The following is a 24,569-nucleotide window of genomic DNA, read 5'->3' as shown; positions in this document are numbered from 1 at the left end:
GGACTATGCTCCTTGTGTGTCAAAGCCCAGTTCATCCCAGGTCTCGGACAAAGAAGATGACACACTGTCTTTATGCTGTAGGCAATTGATCCTTTCAACAACATCTTCTGGAAAGAACCTGACGCCACAACTGCTGGGTGGGCGGCTACCAACCAGGCTGTTGACCGGGGTTGGAGGGACCACGGTGTCAATCATCTCGTTCCCATGGCTTGAACCGCGGCGATCAATTGAACAATTTCCACTTTCCAGACCTCCCACTGAGTTGGGAGCAGAGAAATCAAGAAAGCTTAGCTCATCGAGCTCTGACAGACTAGAGCTCCCTGCTCTTCTTTCATCTTCATATCCTGTTTCTCCAGAATTTGCCACTTCTCCTCCTACTGGCGTAGACTGGTCACTGCTATGCAGCGGGTCAAAATGAAACAGGTCAAAGTTATCGCTCCTGTGTCTGCTCGAGCGGTGTTTCTTCCTCTCTGGTGGGACAGGAGGGGAAAGAGATAACAACCCCAAAGGAGAGGGGTTTCTCAGAAAGAGTCCTCCTGGCCCTGCTGCTGGACCACCACCAGCTATCACCTCACCCACCGGACTGTCATCACTAAGGAAAATCGAACTCTCTTTGGAGGAGCGGCTGCTACGAATGGTGGTCATTCCGCTGTCAGGGCTCACTAGCTCCCCACCGACATTGACTCCTGCACCTCCTGCGTCCTCTTCACCATCTCCCATTACCCTGTTTGCAGGAGATAAAACAAAAGTATGAGTGAACATAATGTTTTCTCTAAAAACTGTAGACATTCAGACATTCTACCTTGCTATTGCCACTGTGTCGCCATTGCCTCCTTCTGCTCTCTCTATATCAGAACCATCCATGTCATTGATGCCAGATGATCCCTGGGAGAACTCCACACTGCCTGCTACTCCGTCTGTGGAAGAAGTCCTACTGCTGGGGTGGCAGGCTAAAACAGAACTACGCCGGTCGACAAAGTCCTTAAGGATGCCCTGGATCTCCTCCGCGAGCAGTGGTGGACAACCAGAGGATGCAGAGGTGTTCAGTGGAATATGATAAACCTGAAGACTCTCCAGAGCCTCCAGTTCACCAGAAAGAGACCAACTGGAGGATTCTTCAAGCTCGGAGCAGATCTGCAATGAGAAGCTTGTTTAAATATTATCAAATATCCTTATTTGATTTAGTTCATCTTTTTGAATGGTTTGATTACTAGATTGAGGCCATATCTTACATATCTGTCTAGTTTCTAGAACAAGCAGTTTGACTACTATGCTTTTCAGTGTTGCTGTTGTATGAAGGAGTATTAGGGCCACATTAAGAAAAAAAAGCATTATTAAAGCATTATTGGTCCTTCTGACCAGATGCAGTTTTAAGCACCCTTATACTTACCCACGCTGTGTTTATGTGCTAAAAGAGAAATCATTTCCTTACAACTAAAGCCGAGTCATTAAATCTTCTACACAAGGCATTTTGTAGAGGGTATAGGAGCCGTGGCAGTTTGCCTTGAAACAACTGTAATCTCCACATTTTGACTTTAGCTTAGTTCAATGTAAAACATATCCTAGCGTAATAAGAAAAGTAAAAACAAAACAGGCATTTTTGGACCAGCAAAATTAAAAGGATGAGATGCCAGGTGATTATACACTAATGCTGCACACATTTTAGTTAATAAAAAAACTTGTTTCTGGTCTCCTTCATAAGGTATTTCTTTTGACACATTATTTTCAGAGTCAGGGAAATATTTAAAAAGAAATTAATATTTATTCAATTTACTAAAGACACCATTACAGAGCTGTGAGTATTTAAGAAGCACTTTATGCTTCATTCCTGACATATGATTGTTTGTTGCTTCTGATGAATATTTTACCTGTTTCAGGATATCTGTGTTGTTTGAGTAGACAGCCACCTGCTGGCGGGGATGGTGAACTGAATCACTGACGGATAAGAGAACCACAATACCATCGAACCTATGGTGGTGACTGAACGATTTAAGCACATCCAGATAATCATGCCAGTCCTGAAAGTGACAAAAAAGGACAAACATTAAATTTTTACTACTATGTAAAAAAAAAAAAAAAAAGTCTTCAAATTAATGATGACCCTTTTCTGTTTTTATATACAGCCACATAGGAAACTTTGTAAGACTCTGCCTTTTATTGCACATATGATTTAATGTAATTTAGTAAAACTTGAGTGGTTTCAGAAAAAAAAGCCCTTTATCTGTAGCAATGAGAGACGAAGCTGTCAAAGCACACAGAGGGGTAGAGAGACACTTTGTGATTTATTGTTTGGAAATTAACTGTTTGCTCTTAAAACAGCCACCATGCACAGATTATGGTAATTCAGTGACACACACAGTGATTGATGGATGGAAAGTTGCATTAATTAATTGTTTTGTTTGTCAAGGGAACTTGTTTTTTTCTTTCTCTCTGGAATGATTAACAACAATGTTATGGGAACCGTAATTTGCTATGCTATAAAGTGTGCAAAGTGATACTTTTGAAAACATATTTGCTTGATTAATCTAGATTTGCTGTACAACTGTTTGTTTTGTAAAGTTCTCAAAATTGTTGCCGTGCTTATTTAAGTAGAACTTTTTAAACAAAAGAGATATTTAGAGTAAAACTAATAAAGGAAGTTTGACTTTTGTGTGTGTGTTTGCTGCAGACATGAAAACCTATTTCTTCTCGTGTTGCCAGATCGTGTCAGTCCAATGACGTTTCAGCATATGCATTTCTTTGCTGTGCAGTCGGCGTGTGTGTGTGTGTGTGTGTGGTCCGTCTCACTGCTTAAGCCTGTGCACGCAAGTGTGTGTATTTGTATCGGACCACTGAAAGTGATTGATGAGAGCTTCTGGCGCTGTATCTGCCCAGGCTGTGTCAATATTAACCTGTGAGGATGAGGGGGCCACAATACTCCTCCCACTGTTCCTCCCTCCATCCCTCCATCCTTCTCTCGCTCCACAATATGGCTGCTGTCAGACTCGGGCTCATCAATCCTCACACACACACACAACTGTCACTTCACTGACACTGCCATTTCTCAACACTGATATCCTGATGAGTGCAATGAAGCCTCCCAAGATTCGTTAAAACACACATATTCACTCACATAAGTACAAACACACAAGCAAACGCGCACGTGGCACGAACGCATGCAGACGCACACATGAGTTCACCTGCGCTCGTGTGCTGTGATGCGAGTTTAGGAGTCGACATGAACTGGTGTACGCACATGTGAGATCTAGGAGAGCAATAAAGGCTTCATCATTTATGGTACAATATACACAGAAATGATCAGATGATGCTAGTGAAGCTAAGAGCCAACTGTGTGCATATGCACTCAAAACTACACACACACACACAGACACACACACACACGGAAATATAGTCAGAAAACGAGCAGAGTGCGAATCTCTGCGATAACACGCAGGGCGACAGTCTGTCTGCCATTTGGCTCTTAACTGAGTAAATTACTACTCATATTGCCTGCCCCTCCTCTTTCTCCCTCTGCCACCTCCAGATACACAGATTGCCTTTTCTTATAAATTATCAACATGTTAGATATAAAAACCACTTGCTAACTATCTCCATGAACCTTAGGATATGGACACAGAAACCTGTATTTCATTTGTTGCACTTACCGGTGGCCGCCTTACCTCGAGAAACCTAGTTACTTTAAATCCTTCACTTGACTTGCTTTTAATTTTACTTTTTAGTAACGTGTTTACCAAAAGGTGAAAGTCCTTGTTCTTGTATAGATAGTTTAAATTCACAGTCCTTGCTGTCACTTAGCATCAGTGAGAAAACTTACTTTACATTCTGAAATGGGAGGTGATCTTAAAATGATGAGCTTGGAAAGTCAGCAGGCACTGAGATATTTAACTGATATTTACGGCCAGTGTTGTGGCTTTTTACTACATGCTTCACTGCAGTTCATTGGGTCATTTTGTATGCTCCTTATTCTTAAGTTCCAGCAATAGACAATTGCACTCAGTGGCACTAAAAGCTCAATGGACTACAACTTAAGAAAATATAAAGCGAAGGCAAACTAAGAAAACTCCAATTCTGCAAAAGGAGAAAATACAACAAAATACCATAAACGTGCAGGAAGCACAGAGGGCTATTAGGAGGCACAATAAAGTGATGAAGATAGCTGGGAAAGGACTAATTGTTGCCAAAGTGCAAAATGAGCTTAAGTGGGTTGAATGCTGTTATTCTCCTTCATTCATTATTATTTCATTTAGGCTTCTGTGCTGTTAACTCTGAAGCGTTTCGCAGTGGAGTTTTCTGTATTTGCAGCATGATGCTTTTTTGTGTTTTCCCTAAATGCTGATTATATTCTGTGATGCCGGCAGATCTTTTTGATTATGATTTGTCTATTTGCCAGCATCGCATCGAGCTCTTAAGCGCAGAAGAAAGAAAGAAGGCAAACAACACTTACACTGACAACTGAAGGAAAAATTACGTCGGCGATTGTGTGGTGTCAGCGTAAGCTGTGTGAGCTCCTTTTTTGGTTTAGACCAGCTGTAACATCAAAACTTTGATGACTACTTGTCACACAGTTGACCTGCAACCATTACTATGAATAGCCAAAATAGGGTTGAACCCACGGTTGACACAACATTTTTGAGTACAATTTCTATGCTTTTTAAAAAAAAGAAAAATACTTTTTCAATAAACTCAAATGTGTTTTTCTCTCTTTCAACTGTCCTCTTACTTTTTTTTGCGTCTTAACTCTTTACATCTTCTTCTCAAACTGTTTATAGACATCTGTTTCTCAGACTAGGCCTTTATCCACACACTTTTCTCTCTCACACACACACACACACACACACGTTCTCTCTCTCATTGGCTGTCTTTGCTCCACAGGTAGCAAGTCTTTAGCGGCTGCTTGCAGTTCTCCCAACCTGCCGTCATTATGCACAATAGCCTTAGGTACAAAACTCAGGCCTCATAACTCACGCCCCGCGTGCGTAAATTCCCGTGCAAACACAGTCAAAGCAAAAACACATTTCCTGCTGTCGCCAACATCTCCGGCAAAGAATTAATCAAGCGTTCATCCATTTAGGCTCTTTGCATACCCTTTCCGTCAGAACACAGAATGCTAAGAGAGTTGCGAGTTCTTCTCAGGCGATCGTTTCGCCACCCTGATGAATCCATCAAGCGAGGTTTGATTTATACATCTGTCTGTGATCACAGCGGTACAGCTACAGTAAATGGGGTGGCAAGGAGCGAGCTGACACCTCCCTGCTCAAACACACACATGCAAATGCACGCACACATGTGCAGTATATACCACTTGCCACACACACACACACGCATTGCTGAACTCACACACACGTACACACACACACGCATGTACTCGCATACTAACAGCCATTCACTCTTATTCACACTCCTGCTCACACATGCGTACACAAGAGTATTACTGCTTATGAAGTTTTTGGAAAGACAGAGGGGAAAGGGGAGGGTGGTATGAAAGTTTGCAGAGGAAGAAACCCAAATGTCTTTCAGTCTATCTCATATGGGCCTTCTCCGCATGCTTCATTCACTCAGCTCTAAGTGCGGGGATTTGGGGGCCAAGATGCGAGCACTGAGTCTATAAATGTTTTGTTTTGTTTATTTGTTTGCCCTCAAAGCCTGAGGAAGCCACAGGGGGAGAATGAAAATGGGGAAGAGAAAGATTCAGAAGATTCTTCTTCAGCAGAGATGAGGAAGAAACATCAGCGTAAGATGCTGAAGATGGAGCGGAGACTCTTGTGCAGCATCAAAATGGTTTCAATAAATGCCATATTTTTGTACATGACACAAACAGTATAATGTGCACTGTAGCCAAACAAATTTACATCAAAATATGTATCTTGGAATCTTGTTGATGTGTTTATACCACAAGAGTATTTTTACTATGTAAGAAGATGCAATCTAACACTTAAACTAGTTGGGGGAAAAAACAAAAAAAACCATCAAGAAATCCCAGGATACTGTAAATAGAATGCAATCTTTATGCATTCCTTCTTAATATAGGGATGTTTCACATGGCTACAGCACTATGTGCTTTATGAGTCTGCTCACCCAGAAAATCACTACAGCGCAAGAAAGAAAGACACAGAATCCCAGAGAGTAATAGAAAAATAGAGGGGGTGGAGGGGCGGGGCACCCTGGCTTCCTGGTCTTCAATCTTAGTCCCTGGGAGGCCCACCCTGCACCTGCTGTCTCCTAGTGCGTCTCATCAGAAAGGCATTTACTGAGTGCCGTGGCTGCGGGCCCCTTCATTAGCGAGCATAATTATTTGTGCAAGTGGCGTAGGGCAAAACTGGCCCTGCATAAACAAACAGAAGGGCCGGAGGACTGCGAACAAACAACACATTAGAGACAATCAACGTTGCCAAAATGAAACCTAAAGCGCAGCTCAGATGGAGATGGACACGTACGCAAACACAATCAGATAGAACAGAACAAACAAATCTACCTCAACAACACAAAACATCGCATAAATGAAAACAGGAAAAGTAAACAACATCCAAAATAATGCTAACTCATCGGCACCACTGTGTCAGCTTCTGCGGATGTGAGGCGCTGAGCTGACATCTCGCCATGTTTTTGTTGTTCATGCATTTTTAATTGCAAGTATCTGACAAATAATAACAATGACAACAATAAAATGGCTTTCTGTGTTAATACTAAAGCCAAATTCAAATATCTTATTCATATGCTGCACTAATAAGCAGATATCTGTGTATGAAGCATCCAACGGGCCTATGGATGCTACTGGTGTTTTCTGATGAGTCATCATGACACCCTTTCTTCCAAATATGGTCACACCCAAGATGGCATCAGCTACAATACTTAAAAATCGAGGCTTCAAATCAAGAGTTAAAAAATAGTGGGTGATAGCCCGGTAGTTATGTCCATCTTTTATATACAGCCTTTTCAGGGCACACTGTGCTGACTGTGGAGCTGCTGTGATGAGAGTCCATGGTTCTGTTCTGATTAACCCCACATTGCCCACTTCAGGTATAAGTGAGTTGCTGTCCCCAGTTAACCCTATAAAGTCTAACCACCTCTTCTCTGAACATAACAACAGCCTGATGGCCTAACCAGAGATTTTATCAACCAGTCTAGCATCTTTTACTAACCCCAACCACAGGAGACGCATCAAAACAATTTTGTTTCACTTTATTTTCCCATCAAAACCAAAAAAGTACATTCTCCAAAATACAGGGTTTGATGACTCATACCTCAAACCTTGTTCATAAGTTAAGGTAACCTGGAATTAGTGAAACTCTTACCCATGGTTATAGATATACACTGTAAAGACTAACTTACTGAACCTTCTGCCACTGCAGGTTGGAAAAATGACAGGAAACAAATAGAGATATAGACATCAACACAATAACAAACACACACACACACACACACAGTTAGAGTGGTCACGCGCACACAGAGCATAAGATGAATGATTTTGTTTGCCGCACAGAGAAAACAAATACCATCAAAATAGTTATTGTATCTTGGTGTAACATTAAATTACTGAACTAACATACAAACTTTTCCTGATCCTCCGAGAAGCGGAAACAGCTTTAAAAAAAAAAAAAAAAGAAAAGAAAGAAAAAGAGAAAAAAAGACGAGGAACTCTAAAACACATTGTACTTCTTAGATATCCATATTAACATATGAAAAAAAAAATCACATTATTCGCATATTGTCTGAGCGAGTGTACGTCTGTGTGTGGCTGTGGGCTCCTGTCCTTCCCACAGTTCATCAACTCCACAGCATGACAACTCTTCATCTGACCGAAGCTTCATCTGCCAGCGCTAATTTCTGAGCTGTGAAAAGCTCAAACACACACGTGCTGGCATGAATATGCGAATAATGCGTCTTTAGTGGGGGGGTTTTGTGTTCATCAATTTGAGGTCAATGTAAGTGTTACACAAAACTTTTCAAATGATCAAGGTGATGATGCACAACAGCGACGTGCCCTTGAGCAACGCCCTTGACCCCTATGGTGCTGCACTGCTGTGGTGCTTTTTCTACTAGTTGATACAATGCATCTACCACAGAGCATGGAAGCTGTAATGGATGCAAACACAGCATCTCATAAGGAATCTGTACAGCAGGGGTTCTCAAAAATTTGGGGGCTATGGACCTCATACAGGGGAGAAGATTTTCCAAAGACTCCTTCACAACGATCTTGGTAGTCTGAGCTCAGAGTCACTTTATGTTGTGAACTGACTCAAATGTTAATGCTCATCAGCTAACTAGCTGTCTAATAAAGCAAGCTACTGAACAGCTGGAACATCTCGCTATTTTGCAAAAGAAGTGAGTGACAGAAGTGACTGATGTGGTGCATCTGGATCAGATCTGATTTTTTTTTAATAGTCTTCAAACAACACCAGAGGGAGTAATGGACACAATATGCTCTTTTTATTAGAGTTAATGGTTCCTATTAGAAGTTAGTAAGGGTTTTGCTAAGACCTTTGCTACTGACTGTACACCCCACTCAGAACTATTGTGTTATGTGGGATTTATTGGTGTTCAGTTGTGCAGGTCTTTGGCTGCATAATGAGAGAGACTGTGGGAATTTAACTAACGTAGAGGCTCCAAAGCATGTAGCCCTCTAAAAAGCCTACAGAGCAGGAAGAAGCACAAAAATGTCACATCATAAAGAAAAAACAAACAAACAATGGCAGTGGAAAGTTTTAACTGTTTTTAGCACTTGATTCACACTTGGTTCCAGTGGTTGGTGGTGGTTTTCTCACCAGTACTACCAGAGATGTCTTTCTGTTAAAAGGGAGTTTTTCCTTCCCACTGTCACCAAAGCTCTTGCTCGTTGGGGGTCATCTGATTGTTGGCGTTTTCTCGGTTTTCCCTGCATTATTGTCGGGTCGTTATCTTACAATATAAAGTGCCTTGAGGTAACTGTTGCTGTGATTTGGTCCTATATGAATATAAATGAACTAAATTTAACTTTAGTATAATTTTTTTCCCCTATTGTGTCATCCATGTTCTCCACAGAACGGGCTGAGCTAGTTTTTTTATTTATTTTTGTTTTGGTGCTGACCACTAGGGTTTTTTTTCAAAGATTCACATTGCTCCTCCTGATTCCCAGAGCAGCACCATGCTTGGTGCTTTATAGTACACTTCACGAAGAAACTTGCTGTCATGCAGAAAACTAACTCTAATGTCAAAAATATTTAAATAAGGTCGCGCTGCGGCATTTAAATGTAACGTTGCTTCTGTAAGGTGAAGCACTGAAAAATTCAGATAATTGTTGCTCTTGTGCAGGAGCAGCAGCAGTATTTTATTCTTCTATAGTCAAACACAATAACAGTGTTTGAGAAACCGACAGAAATATTTGCCTTTGCAGTTTCAACTGTAGTGACTCTGAAGGGAGGAAGCTCATTTCGTTTGTACTTTTCTCTTCCTGTAATAGAGGAGCACCCAGACTGACTAATGTATGTTTGTACAGTATACAAAAATACATTAGTCAGTATATACGATGTGTCCGTATCGTTACACCACACACTGCAAGCTTTTTCTTCTGCTAACTAGGCAATCACAGACATCTTTTTTTTTTTTAAACAAAAATCTAACTCTGCCCTCTTTAACCATCCAACACACACACACACACACACACACACACACACACACACACACACACACACACACACACACACACACACACACACACACGGAGAACACTTTGACAAACACATAGCACATAAACCATTAAAGACTAATTGAATCTAATTTATTTAGTTTTCTGGAAAGAATCATTTAAGGCAGAACTTCCCTAAGCCCCCTCAATAAATGACTCTCATACCGTTTTACTCTCTTTTCAAACACAATTAAAAAATAATATATAAATATATACACACTGCAAATGACATGCATATAAGGAGTTCATTTTGGAGCCCGATCTCAGGTCATTAGTAACCCACCATGACGCTGTGGAGTTGGGGTCCGCTGGCGACACACAAGCCCCTGGCCATTTATTCTATATTAAGTCTTTAATGGGCCCTCTCTCTCTTTCTCTCTCTCTCTTTCTCTCTCCCTCCTGACACACAGCATGCAGGCTCAGCGCTGGTAAAATATGCACAGAAAGTCCGGTGCGCAAACACAGACAAAGCCATTCAAATGAATGGTTATTTATTCGCTAAACGAGGATCTGGGTGTTTAATGTTCCTTGGACGTTAGGTAGTTTTCTGGGGGAGGCAGAGCCATACCCCTACGGCTACAGACATCATTTATTTTACACATAGCCTAATACTGCACGCTAGGCAGCCGCTGAGAAAAATGGGCTTTGGAAGTGAGAAGGAGATATAAAAGAAATAATGAATAATTTTTTATTTTGGTGGTGGGGGGGGTGCTTTTGGGTGGGGGGGTGAACACATTAGCAGGGAGAAAAGCAAGGGGTAAACTTAAAGGCTTAAAGCACCCTGTTTGCGTGTATGTGCGTGTATGTGCGTGTGTGTGTGTTGTTTGCAAATGTGAAGAGGAAGAAAAAGAGTGACAGAGCTAGAGAAGTCATCACCAGCATTACACAAATGTTTCAATATGTGTGTGTGTGTGTGTCACATTTTTGGAATCAGTGGGGAGGAAGGTGATACATGATTGTGTGCGAGGCTCTCGAGCTTCCATCTACATCTCATCCAAATGCAGAACATCACAACAGCAGAGGGGCTCCTCTTCTACACTACAGCACCTCCCAAATTTGACACAGCGAAGGTGCGATGTATCCATCAAAAGTAACTTTTTAACAAATGAAACATTATCTCTTTCTCTTTTGTCGCTTAAAAGACAACAGAAGTTTTCTGAGCTTCTCTGAAAACATTACAACCCACGAAACACTAAAAAGAAGACTAATGGGGTTAGTAAGTAAAAAATAATAAGGATATTAATCCAATATTCCATTATCAGCACACTTTATGTATTACTGTGTACAATAAATAAAGTACACGTAACCATTGATTTTGATTTGTGTTGTGTACGGTTCATAGGAGTATATCAGAAAACTGTGCATAAGTCTTGAGCCACCACTCATTGCTTTATATTTTGATAGGAAAACAGGAAGTAGGCACGCATTCACACGTTTCCATGCATGGAAATACAGCATATAGGGCAAAAAGAGAGTTTGTACAATTATAGCAAACTTGGAAGTCAGTATTTGGCACTTTTATTCTTCAACACAGCTTGAACTCTTTCAGGAGTAGTCCTTCAGGCTTCTTGAAAGACGTTAGTTCCATCGTGTTTTACAAATGGCTGAAGAAACTCACTGTTTTACCTCTCACATGACCTCCTCTTGGATTCATCACTACATAGACCCTGTTGGTACTGATTTTCAGTCCAGTTCTTGTGTAGGTTGGCATACCGCAGCCTTTTTCTCCACATTTCCCTTCCTTAAGAATGACTTTTTGACAGCCATCCTTCCACTGAGACCATTTCTGATGTGGCTTCAGTGATCAGTAGATGGATCAGCTGCAGGGTCTGATGGAAAACTGCTTTCAAAATTCATCTGTCAGCATCATAAAAAAAAAAAAATATATATATATTTCTCTTATGAGTGAAAAAGCAGTTAATGTGCAAAGAGAAACTTTAAAAGACCTTCAGAAAGCCTGGAGAACTTCTCCTAAACACCACTATGAAGCTTTACAAGAAAGTCTGCCTACTTGGAAGCAAAATATAAAGAAATGAGTGGTGGCTCAAAACTTTTTAAAAAGTACTTTTCATAGATCCTGTGATGTGATTTTTGGCACAAGACTGGTACTTTATTTAATAAGAATTTACCTCCTTATCTGTAGCCATCGAAGTGAGTACTACGGTCATCTCTCCATCCGAAAACTCCTTTACCTCCAGAGTCAGCTGCTGCATCAAGTCTACATCCAGTCAGCACATATACAAACAGACTAACAGTTATATGAAACACACACATATAAGGATCCAAAACGGTTTCACAACAAATAACAGAAAAAAAAATATAAAGCATGAATTCCCTCTCCAGATGTGAAAGGTAAGTAAAACGATGTTACAATGCTGCAACAAATGGAATTTTTGCATTCATGCAAACACAATGCTGTCAGGAACAACACAGCCCTGTTATCTAATTAGACCTTATGTTAATACTGCAACGTGCACAGACTGTGCTCCACTGACAGCTCCCTCACTGTCCTGTTAGCTTTACTGCTCCTGCTAGGGAAAGATTATTTATACTGGTTTTACTGCTATTAGAGTTGATGTTGACACACGATTACAACCTGACTACAGATTTACTTGACAGAGTGATCAGGGTGGACTTTCATCAGTCCTCTAATACAAATTACTCATGGACAGTATTTCTGCTATGCGATGGTAGGAGAAGCAGGGCTTGTTAATAACACACTTCATGGTTCGGTGGTGAAGGGAGACTGATTCATCTTAAAGTAAAAGTCAGTAGCAAGAAAAAAAAGCAGTTTCGCAAATAATTATTACCTGACACTAACCTACATAGTAGGTAGCTTTAACAGTCTAATTGTTACAAACCTAAAGACTGAGTTTATTAACAAAACTAAGTTACCTTTTTGTAAAATAACACAAAATACAGTGCTTAACAAATTTATTATAAGTTTGCTGGGGTAAGTTACCAGTATTTATAATTACCCAAATCATTTTTTATGTTTCAGTACCCATCACTAGTATGCGCAAAGTCTTTAACTGAAAGAGCTTTTAAATTAATAGTTTTAATGCTAAATTATAATTATTGTTGTTGAATTTTAAAATTTACTGTTTTCCAAAAGAGTAGAAAAAAGGTGATGATGAAGAATATTATTCTTTTTGTTATTAAGAGGATTATATTTACTTCAAAAATTATATTTATTGCATTCCTGAAAAGGAAAAAATGTTGTAATGGTTGAATGTAATGATTAATTGATTTTCTGATTTCTCAGAGAACTCATATATATACATGGTCTCATAAATTTGTTAAGCACTGTACATGACATTGAAAACTGTTATATGAATATATGGCCAAATAGCACTGACTGGGTAAACTGTGCAGCGGTGGGCAATTAATTTTCCCAAGGGGCCGACGTGAGAAACTTGGACTGTTGTGGAGAGCTGCACCAATAAGCTTTTAAAGAGATAAAATAAATATTAAGCAGAACCGGGTTTGGCTTATTGCGGAGGGTCTCAGTTTCTCGTGTGGCCCCTTAGGAAAATTAATCACACGCCCTTATGCTAATGGGTGTATTAAGTAAGCTGGACACGACACAGCACTGACACTCAGCCTCATGACCAGTTTGTTCCCATGGCCCCAAAAAGCAACATTTTCCCACAACAAGGTCAGCTCTGACTCTTACACTTAAACTGATGTATTTTCAAATAATGAAGTCTCTCTGTCAGAGATTAAGAAAAACTTTTTTTTCCTTCAAGAAATGCGATGCTATCTATGAGTCTAGTATTTGAGTGGTACAGACACTGGTTTGCACATTTTACTGGATTGATCTTTGTAGTGACAATCAATTTATACATCACTGGTACACTTCCAAGATAAGATGCTGAATGCAACCCAATATGATAACCCACTGGTCTGAAACTAGCTCACAGTTAAACTCAAAGTAATGGAATCATTGTTTCTTGCATTGGTTATACTTCCTCCCATAAAGTGCTATGAAATACGATGCACCTGCCGCTGTGTTGCTTTGATGAGCATATAAGAACAAAGCTATATCAGACTCTCTACTCCAGCCAGTCTCTCTGTTTAGATTCACTTTGTGATCCAACGCACACCTTGTAACTTCACTTCATTGTGCTCACCAACAGCGACTTCCCCCCATTGCTCCAAGGATTTCACGAGCTCCTCCAGCTGTGCTGAATGACGGCCATGTTTCATCCAAAAGGCTTCTGTCTGGAGTCGCAGGGCCTCTGTAGACACACAAAACAAGTGCAGAGTGCAATCGTCATGCTAACTCTGGCTCTCTTTCACAAGTTCATATACACAATCCGCGTAATGGTAGGTTGCCCCACGGATTAAGAGTGAAAAAATAAATCGCTAAAAGTAAATAATTACTGACAATTTACACTTATGTTTTCCTACATTTCAGTATGATTAGTTACAAGGTTGTGCACTTGCTTGGGCAGGTTTACACTTAATACTGTTTGTACATCACAAAGACAACACAGCACACAGAGAATGATTAACTCCTAATAAAATGAGACAGTAAGAATAATATTTAGGACATGATTTTGTTAGTGTATAAATAATATTAGGTGTTTGTGCTATTATTTTCTCCTTTTCATCAAGCGGACACTGAAAGACATTTTGTAAGAGAAAAGAAATCAGTGCAAGCAATAATTTTCTTTTATGCTTATGAAAAAAGTAAGTTTGGCTTTTTGGAAGCCGCTTGCACCACTGTGTGATCTCTCTAAATCATATTTTGGGATATCAGTGAATGAGTCTGATTTATCAGTCAACCAGTTATGTAAAAACAGCCTTAAAGTGTGAATTGTCTGTTTGGGATGTATACCCAGACCCCACCTCCATGATAACTGTCTTCTCAAAGACCTTATGTTATTTAGGGAAAGAGCTGAGTTCCTGTAGGAATCAATGAACCTTAAAATTCGCAAAGAACTCTCCCAGAGAAATATGAGCAGTGGACTACTCACAGCACATGATTCTCCTGTTCTATTCATCTTTCTTTCCTGTCTCTGCACTTTACTCCTCTCTCTCTGCCGTTTCCCTCCATTCTCCACCTTAATTCACTTTTCCTCTGTCTGTCTCTCTGTAGATCTCAGTGAAAGTTGATGTAGAGCATTATTGAACAAGGATCAGATGCTTTCTGCAACCTAACCTCCACACAGGTGCCTAGCATCGACGTCTGGAGTACCTGTTTGGCAGGCTGTTTTACTGGCTTAACAACATGTGCACGGAAAGCATCTCAATTAAAGTTTTATGGGGAGTTATGGAGTTATTTTGTTATTGACGGCATAAAATATCATTACATCCAAAGAATATTTTACTCTAGCCTACACAGAAACTAGAAAGTTTTGTCTCTAATAGAGTTCACAGGCGTAGTTTACACACATTTTTGTTCTCTGCTCATCTACTTTTTTTCATTTCACGTTGATTTGTTGTGATAACTTTTGTTACTTTAGGAGGAAAATACAACTACCTGACAAAAGAGGAAAACAGACTAAGCTAAATTAAACAGAAAAAAAGTCACATTACGGGACTCTGTGTGTCTCTCCGAGCTCTTACTTACTCACATTCACCACCCTTCATCTTTCTCGTTCTCGATCTCTCCTGGTGAGTGTTAAGCGAGTCATGTCAGGGGATTTGTGTGTGTCCTCCTTCATCGCCCCATTACTCCCCCTGGGGGGAGGGCGCCTGTGCTTCTCTCACCTCCAAGAATCTCCCCCAGCGTTGCTCTGATGTGCTCTGCTGCCTCTTGAAGAATCTCTTTGGTGACTGTCGTCACCGCGGACAATGCCCCATCATCCCCCGCGTCCTGCTGCCCGTCATGATAGACCACTCGCTGGATGCTGGACTCCAGAGTGCGGCACTCAGAGCTAGAAGAGAGAGAGGACGGGGGTGAAGGGGATATGGATGGCTGCCGGGGTAGGAGCAATGATCATGATTCATTTGCATAAATACAACACTCTTTTTTGTGTCATGTGGGATGAACACACACACACACACACACACACACACACACACACACACACACACACACACACACACACCTAAATGATCTTCCAAAATAATCTAGACATCAACAAATGGTCTTCGCTGCCAAAGCCCATTGCACCTGTGTATATTTGTGGTGTTGCGTGCACATGTACGTAAGTTTCCTAAATATGAGCTGAACTGATCTGCAGACTGACCTGGTTCTGCTGGTCTGAATCTGAATTGCATTCACCTGTCTAGCAGTCCATTTCTCAGCAGTGTGAGCGAGAGCCTTTTGGCGCGATGTAGTCTCATGAGGTCTACATCGTCTCTCCAAAGCAGCAAGCTCTCACAAAGCTTCACCCTCTTCAGATACCTCGCCGTCTCCTCGGGCAACACGGTGTCACATCTGCAGCCACACAGCACCGGCACACACACTCCACCTGATGATTCTCTCTTCAGATGCCCAAAGACACACAGAAAGCACATGAAGCCAAAAAGAAGTTGAAAGTACATCATGTTTGGATAAAAGTGTAGAATCTGAATGCAGCATTTCAAGAAGTGTCTGGTATCATAATTTCACCAAGTTAGCGGAATGCATATAGTGGAAATTACTGCACTTGTTTCTATAGTGAGGCAATATTTTGTTTGATGTCGAAGTGAAAAATGGACATTTTATGCCCTGCTGCCACTCATCGGTTACATTTTTACCAAGGTAGTGTTTCAGCTTATACAAGCTGAGAGCGTTTTTTTTTTTGGGGGGGGGGGGGTTTCATAAGCATAAAAGAAAATTATTCCACGAAAACATGATTTGACATGGGGGAGAGAGAGAAACAGCCATAGCAAAGTTCTCAGTTTTAATTGGCAGTCTGAAAGGTTTGGGGCAATGGTCGAGTTTTGTGAACTAAGCAAAGGAGAAAATTTGCACAAAAACTAGAGCTGTACATGACACATTAACACAAATCAAACAACAATATGCCAAAATGGATATGTAGAAGGCATACTAAATGTGGTTAGTTTTTGAATGTGCTGTCAGTAGAAACATTGTCCTACTGCATGCTGCACACAAATGGAGGAGCTGGAAATTAATTACATACATTGTGGATATATATGTGTTTGTTCCTCAACATAGCCTGAACTCTTTTCGGTCGGCTTGCTTGTAATTTTACGAATAGTTCTCCAAGCTTCTTTAAGGACACTCAAAGTTCTTCTATGGATGTCCTCAAAGTTGTGTTTTGTTCTGTTTTTGTCTCAGATGATGCTCCACTACTTCAGTAATATGAAGGTTTGTGTTCTGGGGAGGCCAATCCATGACTGATAGCGTTCCACTGTGTGTTTTTCTATCCAGGTTTTTTGTTTGTTTGTTTTTTTACTGCACTGGCAGTGTGTTTGTGACCATTGTCAAGCTAAAAACAATGTTGCTGCCAACCACGTTTCACAGATTCAGTTAAATAAATGGGAACATGGTATGTGTTTTTGCGACAGGCTGCTAGTAACAAAGTTCAATTTAAAACCAATTCTTTCCTGAGTTGTCCATTATGCGTAGACACAATTCACATAGGTGCCTTATTTATGCTTGAAGGATTCATAGGTCACTATGAGGTCCTGGAGAACTAATGCTCAAGACCACTTTCGAAGTTACAAGGAAGTCTGGCTCCTTGGAAACAAGATAGAAATAATGAGGGGCGACTCCAAAATTTTTCAGGGTAATATATAAACGTGCAACACAAAGCACATGAACACAAACAGGTAGATATTGAAGTTACCTGGCTGAGGTGTAGAGCTAAGCACAGTGTTGCTGCTACAGTGTCAACATCTGGCTCAGGTCCACCTAAAACAGCATGGACGGGACCCTCTGATGCCTAAAAGAACAAAACGACCAATTTATTGTATCAGTATGCTTTCATTTCAGTATGATTGGAAGGACATTATTGTCTCTTTATGTCCCAACCAAACAAAAGAACTGTGAAGCACTTTGATCTGCTAGCTGATGTACAGTATATAATGTACCAGCATCAAGCCAGCATGATTATGTTAGATGACTGCAGCATTTTGAAGCCCAACCTGATGCATTAATAATGAAGTCACGGTGCTGCAAGGCTTAGCTCATGCTTGAAAGAAAATGCTTGTAAATACGCACTACACTACTGGCAAAATCCATCATGGGAGCAAAGGATCAGTCGAAATTAGCAAGAATAACTTTTTCACTTCTAACTCAGAGTAACACGGTTTATCAGAGAAGTGATGACTTCCATTAATTTCTGCAAACAATGAGAACAAACACTCCTCATTTAGGTTAAGTGGACGCTAATGACAGCTCCATTACAGAGATTAAACATTCATCTCAGGGTGAAAAAGGCAGAAAATTATTTTTCCCCCTTCATTTGTTGACTGGGACTCTTAGTAGAAGATCTTAATACGGCAGATGATTCATGAACTTATCTCTGGACATTTATGTATTTTTGTTAAAATTTGAAAAACGACACTCTTATTTAGCTTATTTAGCAGGAGACAATACAGCCTATTCACCCTTTACTTTTTTTAACAAAATCATCCTCAACCATTGAGCGCCCTCACTGGGTGCTCTTTCTATACCAGCCTTTAACATTTTATCTAAACATCAGTTAAGTGCAGATAATCTGAATCACCACTAGTGCAAGACACACCTGCACCCTACTCCAAAAGGACTAGCAGGGCTACAAGTACCTTTACAACAACGTCACTGGGAGCATGACAGTCTATCAAAGGTCAGTAACCTTGAGGCCACCGTACCCTCCTCCCAACTTAACCTCCATTCCACACATCTGCTCTTATATTTTTATGCTTTTACATTAGCAGGCTGATAGTGATCTTTATAATTAAAAACTGCTGCATGCCTTTTAGTAGACTTCCAGTCTCTGTGTTATATGATAGTCAACGGCTGTCCTGGAATCAGTTAACACACTTACATTGTGATGGATTAACACCCTCTTACTTTTCTGAGCTTTTAACTATGCATTCTTCTAATAGATGATCAGATGCTTCTGGATGTTCCAAGAAGCAGAATAAAGCACCGAAGAGACCAGGCCTTTGCTGTAGTTACAGTTAAACTTTAAAGTTTAAATTAAGACCTCACCCAAAACTCAACGCTTTTGCTTTGTTTCTTGTTTGTTTTATGTTTTTTTGCTGCATATTTCTGCTCTGTTTTATCCATTTTAGTTGTACAGCACTTTAGTTAAACCTTGTTTTGTTTTTAAATGTACTTGTAATGTAATGTAAAAAATTGACTTGACTTTAGAAAATGGTCAGCACAAACAAACTCTCAAAGCACGTTAACTTGTTACTTTATCTGGTAATCCTGCTTTCATCTTGCAAGCCTTACAAACACTCAGCAAATCTGTTGACTTATCAAATACATAATGGAGTCCGGTAATTTAAGGGAGCTAAATGCCATAGTTAGACACATAAAGCACTGGTAATAGTGCATAAGGAATTGAGCCAGTGTCTTGTTTCTGTTCTTATGGCCTCGCCACTCAGGCCAGAGGGATAAATGAAATGAGGGGTGAGGTAATGAAAGAGCAAAGCGCTCAGAGGGAGCGCAGAAAAAAAGATTTGAGGCTGCCTGATCATAAGAACGGAAGGAGTCTGGTTATACTGGAGGAAGGAGGCCAAGGAGTTTAAGAAAGGCTTATCAAAATGAGGAGCTGTAATATAGTTGGTGAGTCAGAGGTGTAGAAGAGGTGCAGGAAAGGAGAAAAGGAAAAAATGGAAGCCAAACAGGTAGAAAATGTGACAGGAAAGACAGAGAGGGGAGGGGCAGCGGGGAGGGCAATTTAAGAGGTAAAGCGGACGGGGGAAGTATCACAAAGAGGAAATAAAATAAGAAGCAGAAAGAGTACAGAATGTGTGCGAGGCAGAGAAGGACGGGGGACGGGCTCTCCTGCCCGTTCCTTCATAGCAGGGAGGGCAGCAAAATAAATCAATAGTAGATAGCCAGAGAAAAGGAAGTGATGCATTAGCAGGAGAAAAGGCCAATGTCTGTTCGACTGCAATAGGAGAAGACTGGTGTGCGCGCACATGTGTACTGGCCACCTGATACCTTTCAATCTGAGTGCTCTCTTTCTCTCCTCCTCGCCTTTCTGAGCTGCCATATTCAAATCCTCTCCCCTCGTTTAGGTTTAGGACAGTTTTGTGAAATACATGAACAGCTGCTCTGATTTTATTTTTTATTTTTGCTTAAATAAATAAAGATTAAATGTAAAAACTACAAAATTCATTATTGTATTTGCTCTCAGCAAAAACTGAAATAGATTAATTTAAAAAAAAAAATCACTCCCTCTCTAAAAGTTGTGAGACACTTAAACAACCTAATTCAACCTAAAATAATTAAAAATATTTACACCTGTGGTTTTGCAATCATTGGACCACCCGGTTCTTCATTGTGCTAAATTAGAAATATCTATTAATCATTATTGGAGTCTCAGCTTCCACCTGAATCGTGCGTCTGTAGAACAAACTGCAGAACCGCTATGATGATTTCCTCTTAATATAGAAATAATAGAAAAAGTACACACAGAGAACAGCTGCTTCCTGGTGTGAGGTCATACCAATGTGCCGTAGTGATGTTTACATGATGTACACCCCTAAATTTCCATACACATGCTTCATTTCAACCTGACATCTTGGTCATATAGCTGAGGAACATATTGCAGCAGAATTCACACAATTTCTGCTGGGAAAAAAAAGGAAAATAACAGAAATATTTTGGTGTAACAAATTAAAATGCTCACTAGATAAAGAGAAAATAAGATCACAAACCTAATTAAAAAGTTCCAGTTCACGAGATATTGGATTTCAATGCTAATTTTCAATTAGGAGTTTCTATATAACCTTAAAAGTTACTCATTTTTGACTGAAGCTGTGGTCTCTCATCCATCCGTCCATTGGCTTATCTAAGTGAGAATCACAGAGTTTATCCCAGCTGTCATTGGGCAAGACATCAGTACACTCTGTTCAGGTCACCACTCCATCACACGAGTAACACAGAGAGACAGTCACACTCAAATTCACACCTAATCACCTGTTAACCTGACAAGTGTGCTTTTACACTGTGGGAGGAAGCCGGAGTACCTGGAGAGAAGCCTCAAAGCACAACAAGGACATGCAAACTCCACACAGAAAGGCCCCTGTAGTGATGACCGATTAATTGTATCATCTTCGCCACCAAACAATGTATATGCTCAATAAAACACTGCAAAAGGCAGCCTGAGTTGCAATGAATAAGAAAAGTCAATTTATGCATGGACCTTGCATTCACGCAGACACGCTGGTGAGCATTAGGCTACTATGCTCACAGCAAAATCTGCTTTTTTGCAAATATATCCTCATTCCAATGCTTAAAAGTGTTATCACGCATTAATTTTTCTGACATCACATAGGTCTAGCAGTTTATTTAATTAGATAGATAGATGTCTCAACAACAAAATCTATGTGATGCTCTAAATAATTCTAAATAATTAAAGAGAGAAAAATGACAAATGTTAGCACATCCCAACATACAAAGTTTTAAAATGACCTGTTTCTGAATGAAGGCGCAAACAAAGCCAATTAAAGCAGTCCTACGACTCTGTTTTTTTGTGGTTGCATGTGTGATAGTGTACAGATTGAGAAAGACAGATGCGCGAAGCACACTCAGCATGCCGCTTTAGCTCGATGCCAAATGTCGTAAGAGTGAAGGAGTTAGAGCCGTGGAGCTACACAGAGCAAATCTGAGTGAGAAGGAAAGATGGCTTCAGTAAGTTCTAAGAGCCAACATAATTAGAGGTATTGCTGTTCTGGACCATAGCCATGCAGAGAGTGGAGAGAAAGCGGGATGAGGAGAATGACAGAGACGAGAGCGTGGTCAGCAAAAGAGTGAATCATCAAAGTTTACATTAGAGAGCTACGAGAGAGAGAGGGATAAAGTGCCCTCGCACACAATTTGTACGTGTGTGTGCATTTGTGTGCGAGAGAGAACTGAGGAATGGCCGTTAATCGTGACATGCGTTACACCTTATCTGGATCTGACATGACACTCATCAGTCGTCCCCTCTTATCACTCAATTACCTTGCTGTGCTCTGATCTGCAGATTTGCCTCTTTGAGCTTTTCTTCTCCCCAGATAAAAGGTCTTAAACTCGCCTAAAAATTTAATCCCAGACAGGTTTGCATTGTGCTGACAGACAGCCGTTTACACAGATAAGTGAAATATTGTATTGTAAGTATATTAATTATTGTAAGTATTGTACGGTGGGTAAGAAATGCTGCAACCCTGCATGTTGGGTTACAACAACAATCGGTGTCCATAACAACATATTTTCCCTGGTATTCCCTTAACTAGAAATCACTTTGTTCATATCATTTTATTACGGCCTATCGCAGACACCTATATGCAATTACTGTAATAACCGGGCAATATCAAGACAGAGATTTTTCTCTGAAATATTTATCTCAGCTTTGACGTGCATCAGCAAGCTCAGGCAATTATGTACATTACCCTGTTACACTACTCCTTAAGACACACACACGCACACACACACACACACACACACACACACACAGCCTTTATCTGCTGATGAAAAATATGCTTGAGGGCAGCTACTAAATGGGCCATGATGTGAGGCTGATTTCTCAATGTATAGGATGTTTAAGAGAGGGTTGTGAGAAGAAAAAATATTAACTTTAAGACTAAAAAAAACTGCTCTGTTTTGGTTTAGTATGTGCTCATGTGTGAACGCCAATCAAGTCCTCTCAGACTGTGTGGTGGGTGTTTTCCTTCTCCTCCAAAGAAAATAAGGAGCAACATAGCAAAACTAAAACTATTAAAGTCATATTTCAGTACATGGTGTACAGTAGAGCATCTGACACAGACAGATATTTCTGATCATCCCCTTCTTGGACATTGTAAACAAATGATGCTAAGCCTTGCCAAAATATGATGTCCCAAATACGACAGAGACAGTATTAACAGGAAATGAATACCCTTTTTGTTTAGTGTGTTTGTGTGTAAAGGGGGATGGCGACACACACATACAGACACTAGGGTCTCTCAAGCACATGCCCAAAAAGCAGTTTTAGGGTCCTCCATGAACTCAAGGCATGTAGACCACATATCTGCTACAACATAGGCTGGATGTGCCCCTGAACGCAACATAATGCTTCACAGATGCTCTACGTTCATTTGATCCGTATAAATTAAGCTGTTTAGTATTTGCATGAGGCTTTTTTGACAGTGTGCGAAGAGATATTCAGCTCTGGATCAAATGCAAATTATGAGTCAGTATCTGCAGAGCAGCCAGATAGCAGGGAAGGACAGCCTCCGGCTAAACTTGTTGATGTCACGCCTTCCCCTCATTAGAAATCTCCTCATTCAAATTCACACACTGGTGTTCCTGTAAACACAACGTGCTTATTGTATTGGACCAAACACGCCGTTCTTTTCCTTTTGTGCTGTCATACTGGCGATCTACAGGTGCTTTGGGGGGTGGGCATGGGGGGCGGGAAGACCGAGGGGACGTGAGAGGCGTTTGCCGTGCGCTTTTCCAGCAACAGGAACGCAGCCTGTAGCACAGCAGTAGCAGCTTTCCCGTCATGGTCTCATTCATTATACCCGCAACCTGGTGTTAACGCCGCTGAAGGCTCTTAACTCACCCCGAGTCTGCTCTGGACCCTCCGCAAATACTCTTCCATGTCGGCCTGCGTCGCTACGGCGCTGTTGCAGATCTCTCCATAGACCAAGTTTCGGCAATAAGGCGGCTGATGTGGGCTTGTGTTTTTTCTCCCCCCTCTCTCCTCGCTTCCGAGTCCCCCGCTGCGCTCGCACTGCAGCACTCGCTGCTGCCGCGAGAGACGTCGGTCCTCCCCTTCTCAACGGGGCGAACCCACAACACCGAGCAGTGGGTGTGACGGTAGGAAGAGAAGATCCGACGGAGGCGCGCTCGGTGATTCAGCCGCGCACCCTGCGGTGGTAGGAGCCCCCCTCCCCGCCCTTCGTCCTTCTCCCCCGCTCAACCCCTCCTCCCCGTGCACATTAACACATCCCTATCCTATCCCATACAGCCTCAGATGAGACCATACTGAATTTAGTGAGTGATGAGTGCAGCCTAGCGCTCCAGCTTTACGTTACAGCACGCTGCTGGTTTGGCTCTATTCTTAATTTGAGGATATTCACACTTGTGGTGCACAGGGGAGGAAAAATGCCGCAATATGATAACAACCACAGCCAAAGAGCACCGCAGTACCTTTCTGGTACGGGCGTGCTTTCACAGGAAGCACTTTAATTAACCTGAAAGATGTCCCTGTGAGGAACAGTAACACACACACACACATAGGAAGTCAGCCAATCCTGAAACTTTAATATTTAAAAGAGGTCGTTTATCATTGGTTCATTGTGCCACTGGGTTTAACTCTTTAACCCCCCCCCCCCCCCCGCCCATTTGGTTTCTGATAAGTCGACTACACTCAGATTAATTATAAAGTAAAAGTAATAAAGGGTCACGTCAATTAACATCCTTGATACTTTTTTACTTATCGAGCTTTGGCTTCATTTGCCAGTTCGTGAAAAACAACTGAAAACTCATGCTATACTGTACCAATGCCAAATCTTGTTTGTGATAAGAGTAACGAAAATGGAATGATAACCAAATAAATCAGCATGGACTGTGGTTATTTTCTTATAACAGGCCATTAAGGGACAAAAAGCAAACTGGCTGGTGTATCACTACATTAGAGACAATCCCCCATATAATGCACAAATGTGTGTGTGTGTGTGTGTGTGTGTGTGTGTGTGTGTGTGTGTGTGTGTGTGTGTGTGTGTGTGTGTGTGTGTGTGAGAGAGAAAGAGAGAGAGAGAAAGAGAGAGTGTCTTTTTCACATGGCTTTTAGCTCAAATACCACATTTATTGGAATCC

The 24,569-nt window shown here is 41.0% G+C and overlaps 1 protein-coding gene across 2 annotated transcripts; it reads right to left on the bottom strand.

Annotated features, from left to right (window-relative positions):
- Positions 1-3: 3 nt before the first annotated feature.
- On the bottom strand, positions 4-23,807 carry LOC102313903 (prune homolog 2 with BCH domain). Of its 2 annotated transcripts, none has more exons than XM_005916234.3 (9): positions 23,311-23,807; positions 17,410-17,505; positions 15,897-16,099; positions 15,380-15,546; positions 13,768-13,902; positions 11,791-11,879; positions 1,869-2,018; positions 803-1,134; positions 4-724 (listed from the first exon to the last, which is right to left on the bottom strand). In XM_005916234.3, the coding sequence occupies exons 1-9, from the start codon at positions 23,347-23,349 to the stop codon at positions 4-6; spliced, it is 1,932 nt and encodes a 643-aa protein (XP_005916296.1). In that variant the 5' UTR covers positions 23,350-23,807. The 2 variants fall into 2 exon arrangements, with proteins under 2 accessions (XP_005916296.1, XP_005916297.1); XM_005916235.3 differs by having other exon boundaries at positions 13,795-13,902.
- Between the last annotated feature and the right edge of the window lie 762 nt (positions 23,808-24,569).

Source organism: Haplochromis burtoni, unplaced genomic scaffold (genome assembly GCF_018398535.1).
Source record: "Haplochromis burtoni strain Fernald_Lab_line unplaced genomic scaffold, NCSU_Asbu1 Contig_18, whole genome shotgun sequence".
Taxonomy (NCBI): Eukaryota; Metazoa; Chordata; class Actinopteri; order Cichliformes; family Cichlidae; genus Haplochromis; species Haplochromis burtoni.
The sequence above is the reverse complement of the archived record's forward strand: the minus strand, read 5'-3'. Positions and strand labels throughout refer to the sequence as shown.

Bases quoted from the DNA above. Each gene is read 5' to 3' on its own strand.
- LOC102313903 (XM_005916234.3), bottom strand. From the start codon at position 23,349: ATGGAAGAGTATTTGCGGAGGGTCCAGAGCAGACTCGGG. The intron at 16,100-17,409 runs GTAACTTCAATA...GGGCATCTGAAG, and splicing joins TAGCTCTACACCTCAGCCAG to AGAGAATCATCAGGTGGAGT. The intron at 1,135-1,868 runs GTAAAATATTCA...TTCTCATTGCAG, and splicing joins ACACAGATATCCTGAAACAG to ATCTGCTCCGAGCTTGAAGA.